At 41.7% G+C, this 18989-nt stretch overlaps 1 protein-coding gene across 1 annotated transcript; it reads left to right on the top strand.

The window, feature by feature from the left end:
* The first annotated feature begins 243 nt into the window (after window positions 1-243).
* LOC124556177 lies at window positions 244-14571 on the top strand. The gene is made up of 4 exons (XM_047130174.1): window positions 244-340; window positions 7265-7358; window positions 14139-14289; window positions 14470-14571. The coding sequence occupies exons 1-4, from the start codon at window positions 298-300 to the stop codon at window positions 14569-14571; spliced, it is 390 nt and encodes a 129-aa protein (XP_046986130.1). The 5' UTR covers window positions 244-297.
* The last annotated feature ends 4418 nt before the right edge of the window (window positions 14572-18989 follow it).

Below are 18989 nucleotides of genomic sequence, written 5' to 3'. Positions count from 1 at the left end.
TTTCTTAGATTCATTAAAATGAAAGAAAAATATAGCCTGTAACACATTCAGCCGAGTCCTTAGGCACTTGATTAACAGTTCTGTGGACTTCACTTCATGAGTCACGGTCACATCAACTTGGGGAGGACGTGATAAGCTCTGGAGTGAGGACTGCTGCCCTCCACTACGGAAGTTGCGGCAAATCGACAGTGAGTCAGCTGCTCTCCATTAGCCAGTGAATACAGAGAATAAAGGTTAGTCGGTTGTCAGTTGCCCAGCAGTGCATACGTGAACGCAGCGAAGGAATTGCCAGCTGAAATGGACGCCTCCCATTGGGTCGTTGCATTTCTTCTTTTCACCGGTAAGTATCTTTACAACATGACTAAACTCTTTCTCAGCTTTAATATTTAATTTTCACCGTTCTATTTGAAGTCCTGCTTAGAAGGATATATTGCAAGGAGTCTGAATTTGATTTGGATACTTGTCACGACTCTAAATCTCTCCCGGAGAAAGCTGATATTGTTGTTTCAACAACACCGCTACGTGTGTCCTTCCACTTTCTCTAACACAAATGATTTTTATGTCGAAGATTCGTTAAATTCTCTCATATATTTCATAACTTCCAGAAATAGTGAGGATGTTGAATTTAATTTCAACCAGTTTACCACAGCACAACCCTTACCAGATTAGTATTGTAAGAAAATATGATACATTGTAACTAGATTCTTGAGTGTTAGGACTTGAACAACTGGTTACGTACCAACCGCCTCTTTCTGTACTCTCTCCTTTCTGGCGCTCGTCTGAAATACATTCGAGACTATTATTTTACATTGGCAAGAAATCGACCACAAGATAATTAGTTTATTACATCCTTGCCATCTTTGTAGAATAAAGATACTGTTCGTCATATCTGCACTGGGATGCACCTCTCTACGGTTATAGATATTAAATTTGCGAGAATAACTGTTCAGTAACAATGTGCAAGTATAGTCCACTTTTCATTTCACTGGCGTCGTATAATCGATATAATCAACAGACACATAACTTTATCATTCTGCAATGCAATCGTTTAGAGAAAGGAATCACCATCCTATCTACGAAGAGATAATTAAATCAGGGGAATAAGGTCGGACTGAACATGGCTGGGACAAGAAGTATTATACAGCCTTTTCAAAGAACCCAGCCTTCTATTCATCTACGATATGCAGGCACCATGGAAAACTCAAATGTACATGAGCGGACGGGAATCTGAGTTCAGCGTCTCCTCGGTGTTACTAAACTACCTGTCGTTTGAATTCATCTTTCATACACGACACCGTAGCTGCCGGACACGAACACGCGAATTAGTCATTCCTTGCACTAGAGAGAGGTGGAAAACACTGTGTAACAAAAAAGGTTAAGCGCGCAGATGCGGGGGAACAAACGAAATGATACTTCACGTGTTGAAAGGGTATGTGTTGTGATTTCAGCGATTAAGAAACAGAGTCAGGTTCAGATAAAACTTGGTAATATGAAGCCACATTTCAGTATGATGCTGCACCCTCTCTGCCCTGGGTGAACACCATGGTTAGTCTTGGAAGTGTTTCATAAAGCCGTTCTATCACCTCCTGGGGGAAGGAGACCCACGGCTGTTGCAGGTGGTCCTTGATATTCTCGATACTGGTACAGGGACGGAGTTAACGCCTTAGCTGCTCTCACACATGTTTTATTGGATACAGGTGTAGGGGTCTTGTAGGCCGCAAGGGTACCTCATCATCACGCAGACTGTTCATAGAGGTAGGTACCATGTGTGGATGCAAATTGCAAAATGACGCCACAATACTGTCGCATAAGATGCAACGCATGGCGACGCAGGATATAAATAGTGTACCGTTGAGCCATCAGAATTTCCTCAATCATTTGCAGCCTTCCATCTGTGACCTGAGGTAATACCTGAAGGCTCCTCACACCATGACGCCAGCAGTAACACCGCTGTGCCGCTCCAAAACAATGTAAGAATGAGACATCTCCTCAAGTCGCTGCCATATGCGGGATCGTCAAGGGCAGTGCAGAACATGGTTCATGGCTGAACATAATTCAGTGCCATTCATCGGCTGTCCATGCTTCCTGCCGACGGCACCAATCCTAAAGCCGCCGTATATTCTGTAGTGTTTACGACAGCTCACGTAGTAGACAGCAGTTTCCTTCTCGGCTGCAGATAATTTCCGGCTAAAGCCGTAGGAAGAAACAGAATGTTGCCGAGAATCCATTACTTATTCTCGGATAATAGGAACAGATGTGTATAGGTTACGATGTGCTTGGTGCCCAGTGCGACGTTCTTCTCCTGTAGCGATCAGACGTCGTTAACAAGAACCTTGACGGCCAGTATGTTTGCCCTTACGTTTTTATGTAGTCTAGCATAGAACCAGTCACATACGGTTCCCCCACAAATCTGGATGTTGTACGATTCTAGCCGATGGAAGTTAGCCGGCATTTTGGTTTATTTCCTAGATAAATATCAATTTCAAGTGGTCATTTCTAGCACCTAGTATACTTATGAATTACGCTAGGTGCAATGATAGAACTCTGAAGCACACTGAGATTTTGAAGTAATCGTCCACGTATATCTCTGAATGCTTTCTCGATCCATCATGGCAAAGGAGGAGCAGAGCGTGCAGAGGTATTAATTTCAGTGGCTTTATTATTGCTTTTTATTCTACTACATTTATTTCCAGACACTAGTCGACTGATGACCTCAGATGATAAGTCCCATATTGCCTAGAGCCATTTGAACCATTTGAACACCAGTTCTAATTCTGTCTGTTACTAACCAGTGAGAATACTGATTAGCTGCTGCAGTAAACGCTTTAATTGGGTAGAGTATCTTGATCAGAAACCAATACATTTGAGAGAGCTAAATATCCCACTACCAGCGATGCTAAATATACATCTTATTGTTTTAGGACATTATTCGGTGTAGTACATTGCGTTGCTTACAGACGGAAGGATCATACTCTTTTAGGCATGAAGACTAAGCCTAAACAAGTCATACACATGTTTACTTCTCAAGTAAATTTGAGATCGACATTGAAGTAGAGTCTACTTTTAACTGGCTAGTACTTGAATAATCTGAGTGACCTGACGTCGGGAATTATGCTGCTGGAGTATCACACCAGGACAGAGTTATGGAAAAGAAACTGCTTGAGTCAATAAACATAGCTACTGTAGCGTTGAGTGGTAAAATATCTATCCGAACGAATCAGGATATTTGCATTAGCAACTCTATGAAGGCCAAACAACAAACTGTATCCTAATACTCGAGTAATACATTGCAGAATTCACGAATCGGCTGTCGCTCACCACGAATCCCTTGCAGATGTATGATTTGATAACGCGATTAGAGGTTCTTTGGCGAAAAATATGAAAACAGAGTCTCCAATCAAATGATTAATGTCTGTTTTCGCGGACCAGCAACAGCTGAGTCAGAGGATCAGTTCAAGTACGTGTTTTGAAATTCAGTCCTTTACAGGTGGCGATAACTTTCACTGCTACCGGTAATCGCGTGACCTGTGACTATACTTTACTTAGAGCACGTCCTCCTTTTGCAGACATACACTAAACCTCCTTTCGTACAATTGACCTGACGACTCGTGCTATATTCATACACTATCTGATCCAGACAGCCATGTGTAACGCGGTATTGACTACTAGATGTCACAAGAGGCGGACCACCAGTATGGAAGAAGCCGGGAGTATTGTATAGTCATTAGAAGAGCAGCAACAGCAGGGTGAGTCGGCGAGGACAGCTCAGTCACTTCAAACGTGGACTAGTTGTGGGGTCCTGCCCACTCGTCTCTTACAGGGTACCTAAAGGATACTGGCTTCTCGGACAGCTTTACAAAAATTCAAACAAATCACATTAATAATTTTTAATACATTAAACAAGATTGAGAATACTTAACTCTGGATTTGCGAGAACGTGTCGCAAGCGATGGGCGACATGCAAACAATCAGTGTCATTTGCTTTACGCAATGTTCATGCAAGTTTGTCACACAGTTTGTGGATCACTATTAACGGCTATCGCAGTGCTCTCTTCTAAGGCGTAGCTTCTACTAGGGTCCGTCTTGTACTGTCGCTTTACTGACCACCGAGTCTGGCAGGATCGGCTCTTATATTCTCTTCGCATTGAGGCCGCACCTGTCGTCGTGCAGTCCTAGTTAGCGGGCTGTTGGCTGACGCCATCTCACAGCCTCTTCTGCTCTTGCGTTCTTCGTCTACGTGCCGGTGCCTGTCGTTAGGCCGAAACACTACTGACTGGATGTCACCTGAGTAACAGATCCATCAAGGACACTTCAACACTTCCAAAGCTTCCCATGTCGCCTGTTGATGCTTTGAATGTGAAGCAGAAAAGGAAAGGAACAATCGCAATTAAACTAAGGCCCGGTAAACCTTGTATAGTGACAGACAGGGACTGTTGAGCATTGCAGAGGGTGTTTGTGAGGAATCGTATTAAATACATGGAACGAAACATTCATGAGATCCAAAGTGCTGACAGCAGTCCGTGTAGTACAGTGGTTGTGAGTAGGGTATAAAAAAGGATGGGAAACAATGGTCCAGCAACCCCTCATAAGCCACACATATCTGTAGTGAGTGTTAAGCGACGTTTTTGGTGACGTTACGAGCGACGCCAGTAGACAGTGGATAACTGAAACGAGTGATTTGATGTAATGAATCACGTAATACCCTGTGGCAGTGCAATGGGTTCGTCGAACGTCTGGCGTACGTTTCCTCCCACAGTGAATATTGGCAACAGTGAAGTACAGAGGAAGTAGTGTTACGGTACAATGGTGTTTTTCGTGTTTAGGGTGTAGTCACTTATTGTTCTTAAGAAAATACTAAATGTGGAAGCAGCTGACCATAATTTACAGCACTGTATAATGCGTACAGTAGAGAAACAGTTCGGAGACAATTATTGCTTGTATCAGCATGAAAACACATGCCAGTCTCTGTGGTCAAGCGGTTCTAGGCGCTTCAGTCTGGAACCTACCGACCGCTACGGTCACAGGTTCGAATGCTGCCTCGGGCATGGATGTATGTATTGTCCTTAGGTTAGTTAGGTTCAAGTAGTTCTAAGTTCTGGGGGAATGATGACCTCAGATGTTAAGGCCCCCAGTGCTCAGAGCCATTTGAACCATCTTTTGTCATGAAGCAGCATCTGTGATGAAATGGTTCCTCGACAATACTCCTCCTGACATGGACTGACCTACTCATAATCCCATCCTGAACCCAATGGAACACCTTTGGGAAGAGTTATGCCGTCGACTTCTCTCCAGAGACCAGGGTCTCATATCACTACGTTCCACGGTTTCGGTTCTCGAGGAAGAATGGGCTACCATTGCTCCACACTCATTTAATCACCTCACTGAAAGTGTCCCAGGCAGAGTTGAAGCCATCATAAAGGCGAAGGGTGAGCACACCCCATATTAATGTTCCTTGATCGGATACTTTTTATTAGAGAATGTAGCTGCATAACACTGCGCTGGTCGCACCAAGTCGGCCACACCGCTTTCCAAGGCCCCCACATGTTAGAAACGTTACCGCCCTCTGCGTATAAGTTTGGTGTGCCACTTCCGTAGACTGAGTTCAAATGGCTCTGAGCACTATGGGACTTAACTTCTGCGGGTATCAGTCCCCTAGAACTTAGAACTACTTAAACCTAACTAACCTAAGGACATCACACACATCCATGCCCGAGGCAGGATTCGAACCTGCGACCGTAGCGGTCACGCGGTTCCAAACTGAAGCGCCTAGAACCGCACGGCCACACTGGCCGGACCGTAGACTGAGTATTTGAATTTTACGGCAGTGTAAGTTTAAGAGCAAAGAGTAACGATGTGTAAGCTGTTTGCTACAAAGCAACGAAAACCACACAGCTTTCTAGAGCAGATAGTTACCAAAATAAGACTAGCCACAGGAGTCAGTGTCATTCATGACAAGGCAAAGTGACAATGTAATTGCGTAAGACAATGACGGTGAGACCAGTTATAAACTGTTCACTCTAATAGATAATATAAATGAAAATGGAACAGATACAGATGGAAAAAGTAAGTAACTGTTTATTTTTTCGAAAGGAATCGCTTTAGTTTTTAATACATTTATCCTGTGTGAGACAGAACGGTCAGTGCCCTCATAGAAAAACGTATGCGGCTGCGTATGGAACCATGACTGTACCCAAGGCGTGCACCTCTTCTTCCGAAGCAACTCGACGGCCCTGATGTCTCTCTCTCTTTCTCTTCTCTTCTTTTTTTTTTTTTTTTTTTTTTTTTTTGAACTGCCTCTTGTACATCAGAAGTTTTGGGAGACTATATAGATTTTAATGAAGTAAAAATGAAACAAATTTTTTTTCATTTACTGCTCTGAGGTCACTTAACTTACCCGAAAACTATGTGGAAACGCTTAATTCAGTGTTTCATGGCAGACTTAATATTTATCTAAAGTTCTTTTTTCTGTTCGTTAATCTGATGTCATATGAAGTCACTAATTTCAATAGTGAGTACTTTGCTTTACTTGGCAGGTATATAAACGCGACGAAAAAACACTAGTACAGATTTTACTTTCTTCATCCAATAAAGTGACAAGCAGAGTAGATGAATTCAGTAGTAGAAGTGAATTACAACGAATATTCGAAATATCCCCCAAATGTTACGGTACATCCATGTATTTTGAACATGAAACTGACATACATATTACGAACTCGCTATCCACAATGCTTTCCTGAAGTTTATTCTCATCGCTACTTGCTGTCGCATACAATAAGGACTCTCAATCACTCCACATATAGAAAAAGGCCTAAGTCGCACAAAGAACTATGCAAATTTGTCATTCATTGTACTGAGTACGTTAACAGATAGCTAGATGTCCGAGTGATATTAAGTAAAGAGCAGTGTTTGTAGTTTATGTTCACTGTAGTTTTCCCCAGAGTGGAATTTCAAGGTAAGGAATTCAACCATATGTCAACTGACACTATGAAAGTATATGCCATCCTCCAAAATTGTTCGTTGCACCTCATTTTTCTCAGATCCTTAACATGATGCCCACTGTAATTATCTACGCAGAGATGCGGGTGATTTCTTCCACATTAAATAATTTTTCACTTATCGAGCACGATGTCTGTTCACTGTGTATGTACAGCTTCGCCAAAATATCAGGTAAAGGCAAATTTCCTTCTACAAAGATAGCTCTACTAATCTGCAAAATATAATAGTGCTAGAAATGCCAGAAACGTATTTTTTTATTTTGTTACAGCATCCCAAGGAACACAACAGCGCCTTATCGTTGATGATAACGCTCCATTTTTTGATGACTTCCCAGGTTACCGGTCCACAGATGACGTTTCAAAGTGAGTATCCTCATGATGACACCAATCAATGACCCAGTACTTACTTTCATTCAAGAAAGCCATGTATAAATAATGCCGTCACATGTACTGTGAGAAAGTTTACCCATGATGACAGAGAAGGCGCTGAAATATTCTTGCCGGCCGCTGTGGCCGAGTGGTTCTAGGCGCTTCAGTCCGGAACCGCGCTGCTGGTACGGTCGCAGGTTCGAACCCTGCCTCGGGCATGGATGTGTGTGATGCCCTTAGGATAGTTAGGTTTAAGTAGTTCTAAGTCTAGGGGACTGATGACCTCAGATGTGGTCCCATGGTGCTTAGAGCCATTTGAGCCATTTTTGAGATATTCCTCCCAGTTCCTATATAGTATGACTACTTTCAGTTGCAGCATTAACGAAAACACATTTGTCTATTTTTGAGATTCGGCAGAATCAGTGCCAATAGTTGGAACTCAACCAGTTTGTCCAAAAGATTAAGGACAATATTCGATGTCTTCTAATACCTTAGTCATGTATGCCAACGACGAACTGAATTACGTTCACATCTGTAGCATCGTATCGCACACTCTTTGGCCCTGACGACAGGCGCAATTGATCGTAATGTGGACCTACATCTACAAGGTATTCCAAAAATCTTGCGACAGATTGCAAGGACTTTAAAATTTGCCGTGTGGAACCAGTCGAGGATAAGAATACGTGTCCGGCAACGTCATCAGCGCAACAGATCATCCCATTCATAGGAGAGAAGGTCAAGGGCTTCCTACGCAGCGGATAGCTCCATCTTCTTCACTGGCGATCGTAGCAGTCCGTCGCGATCACTGAATAACAAACAATACAGTGAGACGTTCCGCCAACAGCCCGTCAGCGTCATTTGCGCCGAAGGGGTGGCTTAGTGGCAGTCTCTGACGACTGTGATCTTCGAGGATCTGCAGCGTCATCGGATGACGTTTCTCGACACGGGTTCCAGTCCTCGATTTGGTCCTCAAGACAGCCTTTACAAGCTCTCGAAGTTAGTCCCAACATTTCTGGAACACCCTGTATATATGTATTCAGAAAACCACTGTGAAGTTCATGGCTGTGGGTATGTCCACTGTACACTGCAATAATTACTAAGACTTAGAGATAAAACTGCAGCCTTGTTAGCGGATGTTTTTAGTTTCAAATTTCGATGAGGCATTTAGTCTGTGGCAGGCAATTTCGGATTATAGGAACTGATCACGGTGCGAATGCATTGGCAAAATGCAATTAGGTTAACAAGAAGCTGAAAAATCCCAATGCCTGTCAGTCACAGAAACTATTACGTTGCCTAAAGTTCTTACTTCTCAGAATTATTTCTCTTTCAAAAATTTCTGTAGAAACCAGACGACGATTTAGCACAGGGCAATTGCCTCGGGGTTCTATTGCCCGATGTTTCCGTTCAACCTTGGGCAAGAAAATTTTGGTTTACAAACTATACGTTGACAACATATTAATTCTTTTCAGGGACCACTCTTCTGTAAAGCAGTAACTTGCCAATACATAGATGACTCGGCTAAACTTAATTACTTAGATCTCCAATTAGTGGTGATTAAAAGTCAAGGAATTTTTCATGTCTACGGAAAGCAGCCACTAGCGATTCAATCATACAAGCTTCATCCTGCTATGCAAGGCATTATAAACTGAGTTTTTTCAGCTTCATGATTAAACTCATCCTTGGTCTGCCTCTCAATGAAGCTGCCATCAGTAAAGAACTGAATAACTTAGAATTTATAACAAGTAGAAACGGCTGCAGTATTTCATTAGTCCAGAAGCTGTCCTGACAAAAGAAACTGAACCTGAATTCTTCGTCTACAATCGAGCATCCTAAAAGAGAGGTACAGTGGACTTCCTTTCCTTTGTTAGGCAATATGTCTATTAACCTAGCAAGGCTATTTCGAGTACAAAAGCACATATATCTTTCACTGGTGGTACCAACATGTGACTTCGCGTTTTTCATAATGAAGAGTCACAGAAAAACATTTATACTGAAGCGCCAAAGAAAGTGGTATAGGCCGGCATATTCAGATACAATTCGTTAATCAACATAATTAGAGTTACACACATGAAAAAATGGTGTTTTATATACACCCACTATTTTTCCACGTAATCTCCATCCCTCTCTGTGGCCTTCCTCCAGCGCGAAACAACAGCGTTTATGCGCTGTCGGTACCAATCCTTGACCAGATAGCGGAGCCAGTGCTTCACTGCGTGAACCACATCCTCAGGTTCCTCAAAATGTCTTCAATCACAATATGAACACCTGCAGCTCCATTCTGCACATTAAAAGCTTCACCCACAACTACTGCTCGTTCATTGGTTACAGGAACTACAGCCTGCTCACTGGTAAATTCCCTATCACTACTGGAGTGAGTGCCTCCACATACATTAACAACACATTCTGCAGCCTTGTACAGCATATCAACACTATTACCCATGACAACATCTGATACACGATCTACTGCCTCCTCACTATTTAATACACTCACACTGATGGAACACACAGCTTATTGTATATCTCCATGTACAACAACATTTGAATCAGGCACTGTGGCCTCCATGTAATTTATACCTCTTACCACTGGTAAAAGTTCCATTGCATTCAGCACATAGCTATGTCTGCTGTAATTCACATACTCACTCTCAGCATCACAGTACACATTTTCTCCCACAGGTTGCACAGCTGATACATTCTCACTACATAACATAAGTGCCAAGCCAGTACTATTTGAATAATTATCCCCCACATTTTGGTCCCTTTTATTTAACAAACCGCCAACATTTATTTCTCCCTCGTGATTCCTACATTTGCTATTATTTTAACTTCTAAAGGCCCTCCTCTTATCATACTGATTAAACCAGCCTCCTAACATTTCATCATTACCAATAATTGCCTCCATTCCACAAATCCTTTCTTCCCACACTTGTTTATTTTTAACATCATCAACTCCCCTTAGTTTGCCTGTAATTCTTATTCTGTACTTTCTCTTCCCTTGTTCCACTTCTTTTGCTTTCATTAAAATACCTCCCATTACTTTGCTGAGAGCTATTAGAAGATCCACCATTATTTCTCCCACAATTCTTTTCCCATCACATGCTCCTATTTCCTGCATAGTTTATTGTCCCAAATTGGACCCTGTTTGGAACATATCTCAGTTTAAAGAATTTTCCCTCTGGGGTCCCCTTCCATTAATTTCTCCTCTCTCATCTCTCTGTTCTTGCATTGGCCTATGATCATTCCTGTTTCCATTTCCCCATGCACCTCTCTGGACTTCACGTCATTAAATCTTTCCCTGTTATCCCTCCAAGTTTCATTTTGAATTCTATCTCTGCTTTCACTCCTGCTTGAATTATGGTGGTTATTACCCCAACTTTCTTCCCTCTAATGGAGAGGGATTATTCCCTGAGGTATTACCCCCTAAGTTTGGCTTGTAGCACACTGCCTGACCCATCCTCTCAATAAAATCCAGGAAATTTTCTACATAATCCGTTGAACAATGTATCAGGTCCCACTGTACATTATGCGTAACCTTCTCCTTAGAGTAGAATTCTCAGTCAAAATTCCAAACCGCCTATTCACATATACCAACTATCTTAATTCCTCCTGACAAAATTCTCTCATAGTGTGCCTACCTCCTCTGTAAACTGGCCCATTCAAAAAGTCATTCTGTAATCCGCATTGTTTTCCTTGGCTCCAATACCTATGTAGAAACCTCTGTTCAAATTACTACATGATTTAAATTGTTCACTACATTTATTTGCCCCAGTCTGAGCAGAACCCTCCAACAATCTTTTTACCATTTTGATTTTCCTGTTTTAAATCATACCATCAATAAAACAATCTTTGAATGCTGCCAGAAAATCTACAGCATGCTACTTGCTTTCCCCTGAAAAGTCTTACCACTGAGTACATGTACCATAGGCCACCCCATACTTCCCATACTTCCATTAGCCCCACATTATTCTATATTACTTAATCTACTGTTGCCGTGTTGCAGTCTGGAACCGCGCGACCGCTACGGTCGCAGGTTCGAATCCTGCCTCGGGCGTAGATGTGTGTGAGGTCCTTAGGTTGGTTAGGTTTAAGTAGTTCTACGTTCTAGGGGACTGATGACCTTAGAAGTTAATTCCTTTAGTGCTCAGAGCCACTTGAACTTGTTAACTTGTTCAATTTCTGCATTACTCTTTACAGTAACAGCAGCCAAATTTCCAACTTCCTTTCTTAGGTCGGTAGCTGTCCCTGCCAGCTGACCTAATAATAGAGTTCTGGTTTTAACACAACTAGCAACAGTCTTCTGATTCACATCAATGAGATCTTGCCTTGTCTCATCATTCCTTGTGTCACACAACTGCCTGCCTGAATCTATTCTACCCACTAATTCAAAAGCAACTGCATCAATTTTAGCATTCGAATTCCCTTCTATCTCCTCAAATTATTTCTGATAAATCGTTTAATTCTCTGATTTTTGCCTCCAAAGAACTTTCCATATCCCCCATATCCGTTTTTAATTCAGTCTTGAAATCCCCCATATCAGTTTTACATCAGATCTGAATTCCACCGTTCGGATAATTAATGATCTAAGCATAGGCACTACACTACCTTCTGCTTCTTCCCCCTGTCAATGTGGGCTATGAGGCTGAATCCCACACCCTGTAGACTCAGCATCACTAGCATACTTCTTTATCATCATCTCGCTGAACTTGGACTCCATTGCTAAACTGCCTGTGAGATAGAGAACTGAGAGAGTAACGTACCTGCTACCAACACTTCTCTGTGTTGAGACTGCTGCTGCGTGACGACTGATACCTGATTCTGTCGGCTGCAGTGCGGTGAGATGAGGTGCAATGCGGTGTAGCGCGGAACGTGTTCCACGTTGGCGGCGGAAACGCGCGCAGCTCCAGAGTGCGGCGGCAAAGTCGGCGCGTCGATGTTTGGCGGCCACCGGGGCTTCACTTCCCGGTTTGGTGGTCAACGTCGGACTGAGCGTACTGCTCAGCAAAAGGCAAAACGTTTCTCCCAATCTTCTCCACTTTCAAACGCAATCCTGCCCTGCCTACCGAGCCTGTTCAGTTAAGACAATCCCAGACGAGCCCCCATATTCCGACTGTATTGGGCACTACACATTGAAGTTTGAATAGTTTGGCTCGAACACCCAAGTGCTATGACACGAAAATATCCTTACACTCAGCTTAACTGAGTGGCCCAGAGATGTGGCTAGTCTCAATGTTCGGCTACATTTTTCGTCATAGGGTGCCAGCTCACACCTCTTGAAACTTTAAAATGCTGCCGCTTGTTTTGTCTCTTTAAATTTATTTATTACCAAAACACAGTTTCTCTCAGTCAGAATTCCATATTCCGAACCCTCATTCAGAATGGTACACACTATGCTAAATCGGCTATGATTGCTCGATGGAGCTCTACTATCAACAACTGTAGACACTTTGTTCACATTAATCGACCAAAGCACTCCCGATATATTAGCTTTGATCTTTCATAAATTTACAATTTTTTAGACTGGTTCAAATGGCGCTGAGCACTATGGGACTTCACTTCTGAGGTCATCAGTCCCCTAGAACTTAGAACTACTTAAACCTAACTAACCTAAGGACAACACACACCCATGCCCGAGGTAGTATTTGAACCTGCGACCGTAACGGTCATGCGGTTTCAGAATGTAGTGCCGAGAACCGATCGGCCACCTCGGCCGGCATTTCTTAGACTACAGTAACTTTTAACCTACTACATACTTTTATGGCGCGTGTAGATAATTTACCTTTACATATGCTTCTGTCCGCGAGTGCCAACTCGCACCTCCGTGTCACTCTTAGTTTTGTTTTTTTTTCAACTTTTCTCTGGCATATAAATTTCTCCAAGCGTGCAAACACGGGCATATGCGCCGCTGCGTAGCGTCTGCTCGGGTTTTTCAAAGGCCGCGTAACGCTAGCAGCTCACCATTTCCCCATAGCAACCGCCAGCCACGTGCTCTGTGACGGGAAACTGCCGCTCTAATCTCACCCCACAGCTTGTACGCTCACAGTCTGGATATATACTTTATGTCTATGAAACATCTTACGTTCATCGGTAGACTGACAATGAGTTCTATAGCTCAGTATTTCACCCATTCCTGTGCCAAAGTTAGACTGAGTGAGGGATGTTGCATATTATTAGTTTGCCTCTAGTGTTGTAAAATTGATATGGATGATTGATAACAAATTACATAAATAAATAAATTTTCTATGAAGCGATGGTTAATATTCGCAGTTGCTAATCATATGAGGGTGAACACCAGCAAATCTAGTTAGGACGAATTTATATGAAACGTAAGCTTTTCGATTAAGTTCCAACGTAATTGGTCTTATGCACCACCTATGGCCCACCTTATACTTCAGCATCTACATTCTACGATTTGCTGTTCGGGCTAACGTGTTAAAGAAAGTGTTACAAGACTCTTCTCGCATTTTGATACTACTCAGCATTCATCCCTGCAGTAAAATATTGCCCCAGTTCTTCTACCTAATGAGCTAGAGTGGAATATACTTCATATTTGAGATGACACAAGACAGAAATATCCTGAGTATTGAAGTCAGGTTATCTCAGAGGCTAAGGTATATTACCTGCTCTGACCAGTCACGGCAGACCACATCTTACATGAGCAGCAAAATGTCCAGGTACCCCAAGATGCCTCTACCACATTCCCAAACCATTGGCCAAAAGCACATCAAGTTTTAACTCTAAAAGTGATTGTCACATTGTCTTTTCATTTTTCTGTAGGAATGTACGACCACGGAACCCAGATGACACCTCGACAACGGCGCCAGAGGCACTGGTGCAAACCACCGGCGCCTTACGCTCAATGGAGGAGCATGACGCCACATCACTGCTACTGCCGGGCCAGGTCGACGTCACCACCAGAAGAAGCAACGTAAACGTGTCATTGTCAGTCATAACAACAGCAAATCCACCTGAAGATGATAACCATGGACATTTTTCTATACACCTATATATCCATCAAATAATTTCCGTCATTCTCGCATGTGGCCTGGGCGTCTTTCTATTATTCCTGTTGGTAAAATGTGTGAAACACTTGCTGCGCTGTATACAGCGCAATCGCACCAGGCTTATTCCCGAACTACAACGGTTTCCACTGAGACTTCAGGAACTGATTGCAAGAGACACCGAGCAACCGTACTCCACAGAACCTTGAATTCAGATGACAGTGAAACACCCTATTCACTGTCTTGCAGTTCTTTCTGTTTCGAGTATCACAATGAATTCTCATAACAATGAATTAATAAAAAATTCAACCTTAAAGATATGCTAGTCCTAAACATATTCCGTTACACATTATCAGAAGTAATTTTATTTTTACAATAGAAAATTAGGTTTCAAATGATTCGCAAAGACTAGATATAGAATCTTCTTTCTTTGCCTCGCCTTTCCCTCTTACTCACTGACGACTTTCCAAATCGTACAGCGCCATCCATCCCGATGGCAGGTATCACCTTCACTAAATCTTCGTTTCTCCACATCGCTTGGTCAGTTCGTCCCTCTGCATGTTTGGGGTCTTCCCCTCCGTCTCCTCTACATAGCCACGGAAACGCACATTTCCATGGCATGCTCATCAGATCCGTACCAACTCAGACTTGATTTTGAGGGTTATTCGTGTGTGGAGGTGACTTGCAAACTACCTCTCATGAATTCATTGCGCACTTAGTCTTTCAGTGTTACTCCTTCAGCCTACTGTTACACGAGCGTGTTTTTTGTAAGTCTTAATTATTTCCAGACATCACTGCCATGATATAGCACGGTTCTTACAGCCGTTTTATTAATTTTGTGTTAGTTTTTTAAGAACATTTTTGCATTGCACTACGAGACATAATTCTACAGTACACAGAGAATATAACTTGAAGTTTTTGTGACAGAAGCGTCTCTACATAAGGCAAGTGAATATACTGTAACAGTCTTCATGCAACTGTCCAGTTCAGTAATACTTGTGTGAATCACAATCGTATTTATAAGTTTGCGTGCATTACGAAATGTAAAACATATTTGTGAAGATATTAATCAGCCACGTCCATAGGAAATTAAAAACTTGACTGTATTGCCCGAGATGTATCCTAAAGGGAAATACAGATATCTGAAATCAGAATGTTCAGTGAGACATAGGTTAAACAGGATACAGTAATCGCATTTATGTATTTCCCTTTTTGTAGAAAAGTTTGTAATAATAGAGTAGTTGGAACTGAACGACGTAGTTGTTTATTCAAGAGACCAATAAGAGAGATAATAAGTAGTGTATTCTTTGTAATGTAAATCGGTGCTGAGATAAAATACAAAGACAGTCATTTTGGTTGGGATGATGAAACGGTGAGAGTAGCGATTATTATAAAATAGATGTGAAAGTGTTGTTTCATACTTCAGAGATATTTTCTGAAATAAAACCGCAGATATAAAAAATATGAGATTCCTGTGTTTGTGTATTTCAATACCTAGGTCACCCTATTATGTGCAGAAAACTTACCACCCACGTTCGGGGCTGTGATTCTCTGAGACAATTATTCAGATTTCTGACGAGCAAAACTGAAATTTTTCACTAATTGACATTAAAGATGTCCTTTCAACAACATTGGTCAAAGAACATTGTAAGCAGACAGCAACTCCGTGAGGAAGACGTTCATCTTAAAACGCAAAATCGTTGATCTTCTCGTCTGAATAAAATTTCCAAAGCAACTCTATGTTAAATACAACTAATAAAGATGTAGACATGCAAAACCTAGTTGTCATTACTGATCCTAAAGTTTAGTGATTACCTGCAAACATATTAACGGAAGTTACTTGGAGTATTTACTGCAGAAGAAAGACAATTACAACTTAGTAACAGACACTCTCACTTATTTGGGTGTGTATGCGATTTGCTTCATAACAATGTTAGACAATCATGTAATTTATCCATGGAATAATATTCTTTTGCAAGAATTTTATAAACAAGTTAAACTAACTTGGAGGTATAAATTAAATTCATTCAATCTTACTCATGAACACAACAGCACATATCTTGATAGCAAACTGCAGAGAACGTGTTGATGAAAATATCGTTTCCTTTTCGTGTGGGGACCATAGCTGTAAATTTGTTGAAGGAGACGATGAAGGTTCCACCTCAGTTGCTGTTTACATGAATTTACTAAATTAAATTCACACGATAGGCCACTTTCAGTCTTACAAATTACTTTCAAATACTGTAGGTGCCAGAGAGCCTGTTTTTGTTTATTATTATTTCATCGCCCTCGCAACATATGGGCTGAAAGCGATACAGTGTGCCGCTCTTCAGCACAGATCCTTTATAAGATATGAATGAGGATATACCAAAGAAGATTTATGCATTCTAAATTTAAAAACCTTCTAAAATGTAATGAATGGTGGCTGTATGATCCTATTTACAAAACTAAAATCTTGTTTTCTTTGTTTAAAGTTTAAAAAGCGAAGTAGAAATGACGACAGGTAACGACAGAAAGGCAAAACAGACATTCAAAGACATTAAAAAGGACGGCGACGCTCATTAAAAAGGGACGCAGTAGTTTCACTGAACAGCTGAAGCACCTCCGCTGGATAGAAATATTGTGGGCAGGTTAAACGTTGGGCGTTCTGTATGCGATGATGCTTGTACGTATACATTTACTAGCGAACTCTGCAATGCTTCTCAACTGGTAAACTTGATGTGTCCTCTCCATGTCAAACTCCTCAAAATCCTCCCCTCCCTGCCTCACCTCCTCCATCCTGCATCCTCCCTCTTTCCACATTCTCATTCACCGTCACTCTCTCCGTCTCCTCCCCCCTCTGTCTCTTACTACCCCCCTCTCGATATTCATTTCCTTCAGCCCTCAGCCCCTTTCTCTGTCCAACTCCTCTTTTCAACTCTATTTTCATAAAACCGTAGGCGAAAAAGAAAACAGACTGGTACAGTGTTGTGCATACACTTTATGGTTCAAATTACATATAAGGGAAAAGAATATAATTTGTGGGAAAAACGATTAGTCCAATGATTTATGTGCCCTGCTACCATAGTTAAAACTGACTCTGAGAAAGAGACAACATTTTCTTTCTCATAGCACACATGAAAATTTCTGCACCAATGAGCCAGGCGATATGAAGAAAGTCCGTGAGTTTTCCTCTGGTTTCACGTAATACTAAGTTCAGGTTGCTTCTCGAATGGTGAGGGAGTGAACGACGAACCTCACTGAAAATCTTATAAAGTTGTACCAAAAAAAAAAACTTATTTGTGCAGAATGACCCAAAAAATTACTTGAACAAGAATATAAAAAACAGGTAATAAGGAGAGATGATTGTAACACTTCTACCCGATATATCAACTGTGTCCAAAAGTGTAATAAAAACTTAGCTGCGGAATTTGGCATCAAGTTTCAGAAAGAAGCTCAGAAAGATGGAGGCTGTAGAAAGAAGTGTAAAACGTATTGGATTAATTGTATGAACCAATATAAGATTTCCTGTAGTATCTCCATTATTATTACTGTTATAGCGCTTATTTTATTTTACGAGTAAGTTTTCTTTACAAAGGTTCAAAAACACATTTTTTCTAGCATATCAATCCATCTAGATTCTCAAAGGAGTGCCGACAATTCACAAAGCCAAGTCCGTCTGTGATCAATCATTCCCGCCTTCCCAGCGTTTTCTGTTTCCCCCTCTCACCTAGCCTGATGGCTCTCAGGGACAGCCGGGTACCCGAGCGAACTGCGTTTCTCGACGGCGCATCGCGGCTCTCGCACTCTGTTCCCGGTAAGCCTACAGTAGAGAGCGACAATCCGCGGTGCGGAAACAGAACGAAGGGTTGACAGTGGGCGGGCTCAAGATGGCATATGTGGCGGGATGCACCGTAGAAATCAGAAATGAGCTCCATACACTACTGAGCCGTCATCTCTGTGCTCCCCGTTTACGTTTGCTCGTATTCACGCTTCGTGGGTCTCTGCCGCCGACCACTTCTCTCCTGAGTCGGTTGTTAAGTACAAGGGTGTTCGAATCGCTCTGAAACAAGACTCAATACATGAGTTCGCAAGTATAATTGCGCACCCGCGGCATTTCTGCAACATATGTAACCTAATTGAAACAAATTTCTGCCATTAGGCTGTAAATTACTATTCATTTACGTTCACAATCGTGATTTAGGCTTTACAGCCATTGTCAAGTGCAAGCTGAAGCATAACAGAATAACCAACCTGCTTAAACGACAAAAGCAACCCCACTGAGCATGACGATTATTACATACCAATATAATGGCATACCGGTTAGCAACAAATATTGCTCTCTCATATATATATATATATATATATATATATATATATATATATATATATATATATATATATATATATATGTGTGTGTGTGTGTGTGTGTGTGTGTGTGTGCCGTGTCTAATTAGTGATTAATTATTAAAATAAATTTATAACAGTTTTGTATGATCTTACAGAAATTGATGATAAGCTACAGAATTCACTGTTAGCCCATGAACGCAAATTACCATGGTAAAAGTAATATAGAAACAACGCGCCTTTTGATTGCAGGTATATAAAATGGACATCGGTCTGTGCTAGGGTATCGTTTGAAGGATGA

This window comes from Schistocerca americana, chromosome X (assembly GCF_021461395.2).
Source record: "Schistocerca americana isolate TAMUIC-IGC-003095 chromosome X, iqSchAmer2.1, whole genome shotgun sequence".
Taxonomy (NCBI): domain Eukaryota; kingdom Metazoa; phylum Arthropoda; class Insecta; order Orthoptera; family Acrididae; genus Schistocerca; species Schistocerca americana.
The sequence above is the reverse complement of the archived record's forward strand: the minus strand, read 5'-3'. Positions and strand labels throughout refer to the sequence as shown.